At 35.9% G+C, this 9,906-nt stretch overlaps 1 protein-coding gene across 1 annotated transcript; it reads left to right on the top strand.

Moving 5' to 3' along the window:
* The first annotated feature begins 245 nt into the window (after positions 1 to 245).
* On the top strand, positions 246 to 8,543 carry RAD51AP2 (RAD51 associated protein 2). Its single transcript, XM_045581004.1, is given in 3 exon segments — positions 246 to 3,495; positions 3,822 to 3,905; positions 7,406 to 8,543. Coding segments are annotated over 3 exon segments (3,492 nt in total). The 3' UTR covers positions 7,564 to 8,543.
* The last annotated feature ends 1,363 nt before the right edge of the window (positions 8,544 to 9,906 follow it).

Genomic DNA, 9,906 nt, shown 5'->3' with positions numbered 1-9,906 from the left:
CCGAGCCGCTGCCAACGGACCACGTGACACCAGGCGGCTCTCGGGTGAGGGAGCCACCGCTGGGCGCTCTCGGATTTGGGTGGAGGAGAGTGTGGGGGGCGTGGCCTAGGTGGCGCGGCACGTAGAAGGGGGCGGGGCGGTTAGGTTGGGGCGTTTGGGGGCGTGTCTGGGGAGGAGCTTCCCTTAAAGATGATACTGAGGCCAGGCCTCGAGGGGCGTGTCGGGGGCGCGGCCTGTCCCTCAGGATGGGCGGGGCCTGTTCGCTTGGGCTGAAAGACCGGAGCTTGGCGGGAACCTCGGACAGATCCCCTCAGCGCCCTGCCATGTCGCTCACGCGCCTCACGCCGCCCGTGGCGGCGCTCAGGGGGGCGCCCCCCGGCTCCCCGCCTCCCCCAGACCCCGCTCCCCAGCCCCCCAGCAGCAAGCGGCTCCGCGTGGAGGAGCCCGGCGGGGTCCCCGGGGCGGGGTGGCGGCTGCCCCTGGTGCCCCGCCTGTCGGAGGCGGAGAAAGCATGGGCGCTGCCGCCCAAGCCCTTCAGGGCGCCGCTCCTGCCCGCTGACGTGATGCTGGGGAGCCCCGCAGACCCACGAGGGGAGACACCCGCCCGGGGGGAGCAGACAGGAAACCCGGGACGCCCAGAGAGCGGGTCCGAGAGGAATCCCTGTCTGCCGTCTCCCCCCTCAGGAAGTCTGGATTCCGGTGCGAGGGCTTCCAGAAGGTTCTCTGGAGCAGGGCCCTGTGACAGGGACGGTGTCCTTGTGGTCTGTGGTGACAGATCCCCAGCTGAGGCGGGGCAGCATCGGCCCGACTTGTCCCTCCATGACATACAGGGACCCGAAAGCGAGGCTGGGAGGCAGGGTTTGGTCCCGGGGAGAGGCAGCGGGCAGGGGGACAGTAACAGTCCTGGGAAACCCACAGGAAATCTGTCCCGGGACCTTCCCTTTTCCCAGGAAACGAAACCAACATCCCATGAAGTCCAGGACAGATGGAAAGCTGGCAGCGTGACACGGTCAAACGAAAAGGAAAGGAACATTCCAGCATCTTTGCTAAAAATGCCAAAATCTCAAAACCTGCCTGGCACGAACATTGGCAAACCTGAGTTTTTCCGAGATAGCAGCCCCAGACACCTCCCTGAGTTTCCAGTTGACTTACAGAGCAAACCGTCCCCTGTCTATGTAAAGGAAAGAGCAAGGAAAAAGAGCATAAAAAATGAGACATATGTTACCGGGCCCACAGACAGTTACTGGCCCCAGAATAGACAGGCTGGTAAGAGGCGTAAGTTACTGGGCGATAAACAAACTGTGGGCGCAGAAGAGAGGTTTCCTGGATGTTGTGAAAGGAAGGACCAATTGGCCAGTAACCAAAGGATCACTTCTGATGGGAGAGATCCTGATAGGAATTTTGCTATAACACTGCAAAATGCAAATTGGGAAGAAGCGGAAACATGCTTGGACTGTTGCATGTCCACCAGATTAGAAAAGTGTCAAAGCGAGAACTATAACATTAGACATATTTTGAGAAAAAATAGGGAGAACAGCTGGGTTATGCATAAGTACCAAACTAAATGTGAAAATAAGAAGAAAATTGGAGGAAACTGGAATTTGGTGCAATTACCAGATACAGCTCTTTTAAGCCAAGAAGACTATTATAATCTAAAAGCCATGAATACATATGAAGAACGACCAAAGCTTCTCATGATAGGAACACTGGGTAGTCAAAAAGCTTTAATACATTTTGTTTGGTTAAGTGGTAAAGGAGAAAACAATAATATGCTACAGTTGCCATCTCCATATTATACTTCACAAAGAGACTTTTATTTAAGCAATGTTTTTGTGAATTTCATTACAGAAGGGTTTTACTTCCATAAAAGTATTTCAGCAAAAGAAGCAGATAATAGTATTTTAGCCTGGCATGAGGTTTTGAAGTGTCTAAAGCAAACTGATGTTCATAATCTAATAATTAGGAATATAAATGTCAATAGAAGAAATAACATTTATTTACAAACCGGTGTTTCAAAGCCTCTGCATATCATATTACAAGCCAACATAACTTCTTTGCTCAATAACTTTGACTCTTTAACTGGAACTGAAAATGATTCTAAATTAGAAGAGGGATGTGTTTTCAAATGGATAATGTGTTTGAATTATCCAAAAAATATTATGGTAGAAAATCATATTGTACATCTAGGAAAGACTTTAACTTTTTCAATACCATTAGGAGATAATATGAAACCTATGTTAGAGAAGAAAAGGTTTTTTAAAACTGAAAAAGTTTTCAAAGAGTTTAAAAAACAACCCATCAATTTCTTTAGTATGACAATTAAAAATGTAGTTTTAATGGACTTTGATCACAGGGATGAAATTAGTTACAAGAGTAAGACTTGTCCCGAACAGGAAATAAATGTGAAAAATTTGGCTCATTATAGTACAAATACTGTGAAAATGCATGTTAATTCTCTTCCTCAACTCATACAGAACAATTATGAATATATTAATGAAAACTTTCATGAAATAAATATGCACAATGAAAATTTAGATACTGAAAGAAAACAAAAGCATAGCAAGATTAGTAGCTTTAATTGTAAGTGCATTGTTGAAGATATCGTCAATGTTAGGCAACAAGCCATACCAGCAAGCCACTACACAAAACATACTGAACAAACCAATCCCAAGATTTCAACTCAAGTTCAAAATTTTGGGAGCTTGCTAAAAAGTGAAATTGAAACAAAAAGAAATAACTCAATTTTAAAGGAGAAAAGAAATGTCATAGCACAAAGTTTAACATACGGTCACCAAGTTCATAAAAATATTAAGATTGAAAAGGAAGAGAAAAATAGGTTTTATTTAATGGATGGCATTTTTTCTGTGCAACCAGTTTCCTTAATGAGTAGGAAAGACAATGTGGAAGGGACTAAATATGTTAATCAACATAATCTTGCTGACAAAAAGGAATATGAGAGAATTTTGCAAGAAAGTGAGTTAGCTAATTTAAAGCATTTTTATCCAAAGAATGAGTCTCCAGAATGTGTTAAACATCAATTGGAAGCTGATCTGAGTGTAGGGAACAATGAATGTTTTCAGGATTTGACTGCCAAGTGTTTACCAACAGAAGTTATGACAATAGCCAAAGATTTTGAGATGAAAAGTAAATTTGATTTAGTTCTTGAAGAACTTCATATGTTTCACAAAATCAGCAAGGAAAATGAAATTCCTAGCACCGTGGAAACAAACAATAGGCAAGAAAATTACTTTAGAGAAAATAATGCTGTGGAGGCGGTAAAAGCAAAGATAAAAAAAGATTTGAAAATAGGTAAAGTCAACAAAATCTGTGCATCTTCGCTCTGTGATGCTAACGCAGGTCCTAATAAGCATAAAAGACACCAAAGTTTATTTAACTGGGAAACAGTACAAAGAAACAGAGAACAGGAAGTTCCTAATGGACATTCCTATTTAAGAACATCAGAGGAAGAAGTACTCTATTCAACTTCTGAGGAAGGTATAAAATTAGTTTTAAAATGGTTTTTCTTATGATAGAAAAAAATTGCAGCCTTTTCCTTCTGTGTAGGCCAAATATATAATTTTGGCAAAAGGGAGATAAAGTGTAAGCAATGTTGATTGATGCACATTATTTTCTATAAAGAACTGTTCCAACATTAAATATTGAACTTGAAGATGACAAGTGATAAAATTTTTACAAGCAGCTTTGAAGCAATTATCTCAATATTAGGAGCCAATGAGAGGAATGTTTTTGAAAAAGTAACTTGTTTAATACTAACATTTTATATAAAACTTACAGTAATATATATTGATCTTTATTTTCAGATTGTGAGAAACTCTCACCCAAAAGATCTACGTTTTCCTCTGATGAATTTAAGGAAGAAAGAATTAATTATATAGTGAAGGGAGGTAAGATTTTTGATTATTTTCTAAAATACCTTCTAAGATAATTATTGCATTCTTGTATTTTTCAGTATAAGGAAAATATACTTAAGTTGTTAGAAAATAAATATAAAGATTTAGTACCTTTGTAAATATTAATAATGTACTGGAGCAAATTCTAATAGTTAAAAATTGGCATTTTAGAATATTAGCTTTAAAAGAATATTATTGGGAAATGTGCTTTTCAAAACTGCTTAATTATTTGTTGGTTTGCATTGAAATAACTATGTAATAAGATAGATGTAGTACATGTTTAATATACAATCTAATATGTGTAACATTAATTGGCAAAACAAAAAGCATTTAACTAAGTTGAATTTTCATTGATGAGATGTTGCTCACAGTTATATAATTATCATCAATGTTCTCTATTCTTTAATTATTATGAGGCTCTTTATGTAGACATTTTATTTAGTAATTAAAAATTTTAGTATCACTTAGCTATATTAACATGATTTATGACTATGGAATTTAAATTTTGATTACTACTAAACAAACTAATGAAAAGTTAAACTAGCCTCATCATTTGCCTAAAAGGTCTATAATATCAGGATAAATCACAGCAAGTCTAACGTCTAGTCTAACTTATAATAGTACCTTGGAATGAGACACAGGGTAAGATTTACATTGAGTAATTGTTTTCTAAATGACTAAAACTTTATTTGGTCAGAAACTGCTAGTATTACACAAGACCAGAGCTAGCAAGAATAATGATGTAGGTGAAATATATTTACCAAAACATCTTCAGTCATTTATCATTTCTCAAAACATGTTCCTGGCTTCTATTCAGCCACTTCCATAATGCAGCTTTTCCTTTTTCTAAACTTACAATAAAATAATCTTAAAAATTAATCCAAGTCCTGGAAGATAAAAAGCCCACAGCTAGTTTCTTCTCCCATGGATAAAGAGAATAACTGAGGTATCAATACTCTATGAAACTAAAGCAGGTGGCAGAATTAGCCTGGAAAGGATAGGAGTTGCTTCTTCTAGGATGGAAAGAAAGGAAGAACTTGGGTTAATTTTGAGATAGAATGGAGGAAGATTAGGCAACATACACTTATATTCATCATGATTATAATTGTGATAATGAAATGTATGAAATGAAAGATTAAATTATGTGCACAAATTTAAAAAATGTTACATTTGTTGGACATATTTGAACCTATACTACTTACTGTATCTTTGCAAGAAAAAGTGCCTCATTATTATAAAATATGGCATATAATGTGGAGGTCAGCCAGAATTATTTAATATTGTGTTAGAATAGTTGTCTTGGATTTACTTACAAAGATTATCCCCAATTGGGATACTATTCCTAAGACGTGTTAAAAATCGGTAGTGTAAAGGAATAGCTGAGAGACTGGGAAATAGGGATAAGGCCTGTTTATACAGAGTGATTTTAAAGGCATTAGGAAACCTCTGATTGTGCTGAAATGCTTTTGATACTCACCTGTCATCATGATGCCTCCAATTAAAGTTTCTGCCACTTGTGTCTCCAGTAACATCCTGTAAACTCTTTTGTGTCTCTCTTCTCTATCTGTGGAGAAGGTAAGTATTTTGGGATTACTTTGAGCATGTGTTATATGCCTGCCAGCCAGTGTGCCAGGTGCTTTAAATACCATTCAGCATCCATTCTCCCCTAATTTTAAATTATATACAAACTAGAGGCCTGGTGCATGAGATTTGTTCATGGTATGGTCCCTAGGCCTGATTGGTGATCAGGGCTGGCCGGGGCCTTCCATGCCGCCCCCTGGTGGTCAGTGCACATCATAGTGTGTGATCAAACTCCTGGTGGAATTCCCAAGGGGACACATTGCATATTAGCCTTTTATATATATAGATGACCTGGGTATCTTTCTAAACAATTATGGCTCTTTTGTGGGATAGGCATTAGGATTCTGGTTCTTAACAAGTGCCTAGATGCTGCTAGCTTGTGGACTGTACTTAACATTGCAAGTATTTAGAAAACAATAGAGTTAGTATTATTTTTAAAAGATGACTAATACGTTTCATAAATTTTCTAAATATTCATTTTTAAAATGAACCATTTCTGGTAGTACAATATATTTGAATATTTAGAATTGTTAAATGATATAATGCAATACATTAATCCAGTATATAGCAATAATAAAAAGGGTCATAATTTATTTAATAAAAGGTAGGATATCCAAGGTTACAAAAAAGCACATCCTTACAACTACAATTTGATCACTATTTAAGGCCTTTGCAAAAGGCCTACTGTTTATAGAAATTGGTTTAGTGATTTCCCACCCATTGCAAAGTTATCAGAAGTATCTGTCATCTTACAATATGAACGAGGAAAGTTATAATACTTTGAAAAAGTAATAAAATAGACCAATCATGGCTTTGTTTTGAAATAAAAATCTTGTAATGTAGAAGTACACTTAGCATAAATTGCTGACATTACTTAATTTATAACCAAATCTAATGTATCAGACATCCATTAATTTTGTGTTTATTTGAATAATCTTTTTTTGTTTAAAAAATAATTTAGCAATTTTTATAATTTTTTATGAGTAGCTATATTATGTTGTTTCCTCCCTTTTTACATATAGCTAAATTTTGCATTTTATTTGATTATTGTTTATACACATTCTGCTTTGTTAAACTTAGTAGAAATTATGTTGTTTTTCTTTTGTCAGATTTGAAGTTATGTTGATTACACTATGTTGAGTATAATGTGCTTTTATATTAAGATCATACTAATTCATAAAGCTTGATACATTTTTAGCTTTAAATATGTATCCTACTGTTCAATTTTTAAAATAAAGCACTCTGAAAATTAGAGGTATTGTATTTTATTATCAAGGGTAGTTGATTCTATTTGTCTGGTTATTGATTTAATAACAGATATATCTTCATAAAATGTTTTGAGCTGTTTTGAAATGCATTTGCATTCTATTATTGATAATCTCTATTAGAAATAAAACATAATCATTAATAGTATAGTTTAATTATTTAGCTTCTAATAAGAAAAAATGACATGGTGTTTAAAACCGCTATATCAAGTATAACTTTAAAATCTATATACGCCCAGGTAGCTGAGCTGGTTACAGTGTTGTCCCAATACACCAAGGCTGTGGGTTCCATCCTCAGTCAGGGCACATACAAGAATCAACAATGAATGCATAAATAAGTGGAACAATAAATCAGTGTTTCACTTGAAAATCAATACTTAAAAAAAAATCTATGTAGTTTTGTTGTTAAGTCAAACTGCCTGACTAAAATGATGCTTTTATTTAGTTTGTATTTTATATTGGCCAAGTTATTTATCTTTTGTGCTGAGGTTTCTACATTTTAAAAATGGAGATAGGATTAAGTAAGCTAATTCATTTAAAGCACTTCAGTGACTCAGTAAAGTTTCTATATGATTAAAAGTTATCAAAATTCTTAGAAACTATGAGTAATTTTTTCCTTTAAATACTTTTATTGTCTTATATTTTTAGGTAGTAATTTTTCAAATGGAATTTCAAGAGTACTACCTATTAAGACATGCACTCGTCCAATCAGAGTTGGTTTGTCAAGAAAAGCCAAACTTAAACAACTTCATCCCTACTTAAAGTAAATATGTTATGAGGACTTAAAAGAAGATATTGGACTTTGATATTTCAAAAAATTTCATGACAACTATTTATTGTTTATTTCTTTCTTTTGCTAAATGCTTTTCTGTCACCTTGGATGGTTAGGAGTTTTCTTTATTAAGAATGGAGAGGGTGTGTGTGTGTGTGTGTGTGTGTGTGAGTGTGTGAATTATCTAATTACCTTTAAACACTATATTTTATTGATATTTTTATGGTATTAGCAATATACAGATTAAAAGTTTTTGTGATCTTATAAAACATGTCAAGTTATTTCTCATAATATATGCATATATATAAAAATGCTTTTGTGGCTAAGACTGGTAGCCTTTATAGGTTTCTCTAAAAGATCTGTGACTCTTCAAAAGGCAACAAACCCTATCTGCTTCTTTTTAAAAAGCCAACATGCCTATGCTTCATAAGTGTTCTGTATTTGAAGTGTAGTGGAATCTTTGCTGTTTATCAGATGTAATGTTTTTTTCCCTTATAAACAGGTGTGTGTGTGTGTGTGTGTGTGTGTGTGTGTGCGCGCGCACTGAAATTTTGAATCAGCAACAGAGTGAGTGAATTTTAATATGTATTCACTGCTGGTTGTTAAAAAGGAAAATCTTCCCTATGAAATTATTGTGAACACTTTGCTTTGTGATCACTTCAACATTTTTGGGGGCTGGGACAAGGAGGAAAAGTAACAATAGTCCACATGTCCCTGGCATCTATTCAGAGCAGTGTGAACAATTAAATGATCTTTTGTAAGAAATGTTTTATGATTAAAAAAAATAAATTCCATGAACTTATTTTTAGTGGTCATTTTTTCAAAAGATGGTCATTTTTCTAATGGCTGAATCCCCTAACCTGTCTTATACTTAATACTGGCTTTTAATTTCAGCTCCTCTGTTGAAAATAAATGTATCTCTTCCTTGACTTAGGCAAAAACCTTTTGGTAAATTCAGTTCAGTTCTAGAGATTTTTAAAAAAAGGTATTTTATTGATTTTTGAGGGAGAGAAAGAGAGAAACATTCATCAGCTGCCTTCTGCACAATCCTTGCCATGGATCAAGCCTGCAACATAGGCAGGTGTCCTGACCAAGAATCAAACCAGCAGCCTTTTGATGCATGGGATGAACCCCAACCAACTAAGCCACACAGCCAGAGCTTGGGCAGTTCTGGTGATTTGATGGTTTGAAAGTCCATTGGTTGGGAAGAAATTCCATCATACGTATTCATGCTTTAAGCTGGGGATTTTGTTTGTTTTTGCAAATGCTTGCACCTACTTTGCCACAGTTTTCTATGTTAGTAATTGTGAAGAACCAAGGTGTGGAGCAGTACTAAAAATGGTATAAGTAATGGTATATGTATTTACCAGAAATCTGATGATAGCAATTTTTATTGATCAGAATAATATTTGGTTACAGAACTGACTGATACTAAAAAAAAATCTGATTATTTATTACTACATAATTTCTCACACATATGCTTTTCCATTGCATGCAAATTGAAAAAAACGATGAAACATTTTTGTTGTTGTTGTGTGGTGGATTATGTAGGAAATGTTTGTGGAAAAGGATGAAAAAAATTCTGTGGATCCTTTGTGTAGTATCTTGACATTTGTGTTAATAGTTTAAAGTTCACTTCCAGATCAAACTCCCATAATGTTTGAAAAGGAAGGTAATGGATCATTGTTCTATTTCACTTCCCTTATTTTTCAAGTGAAAAAAAAAATAGAGGTGCAAAGAGCATGGATAAGTTTTTCAAAATCACCAAGTTGGTCAGGATTGGGATAGAGGCAATCTCCTCCATAGCATTCTTTCCCACCTTTCTCTGCATCTGCTTTCTGTTTCCGCCTCCAGAGTTTATCTTTGTCCCAAGAGCAGAACTGTGATCATTTAGCTAATACCTACTATTAACTTATTCACTCATAGAATAAATGTGTTTTAGTACTCCTACTTTGTGTTAGGCTCAGAGATAGAATACAGAAGTCCTTGCCTCAAGGCTTAGCTTATTTCAGATTGGAAAAGAAATGTTAGATATACATAATTTAAGAGCAACCATCACTAGGATAATATTTTTGAAAACATTAGACAGAGAAATAAAATGGGCTGCTTAGCAAAAACAAAGGGAAGAAGGAAGCAGCAAGAAAATACAAAAAACAAAGTGTGTAATGACAGAAGGAAGACTAAATGTATTAACAAAATAAGTCTGATTATCCTATTATAAGCCATGATTCTGAGACACAATAAAAACCACCTCAAATTCAGCTCTTATTAATTTCCATGTTCTACCATGTTCTTTCTAACTTCACTATCCTGCTCTGATTTCTTATTCTTCTCACAGAACTCTTCAGCTCTTCACACACTATACAATTTATGCCTT

The sequence above is a fragment of the Pipistrellus kuhlii genome, unplaced genomic scaffold (genome assembly GCF_014108245.1).
Source record: "Pipistrellus kuhlii isolate mPipKuh1 unplaced genomic scaffold, mPipKuh1.p scaffold_m20_p_13, whole genome shotgun sequence".
Lineage (NCBI taxonomy): Eukaryota > Metazoa > Chordata > Mammalia > Chiroptera > Vespertilionidae > Pipistrellus > Pipistrellus kuhlii.
Note: the sequence above shows the minus strand (reverse complement) of the source record. Positions and strands in the feature narration are given on the sequence as shown.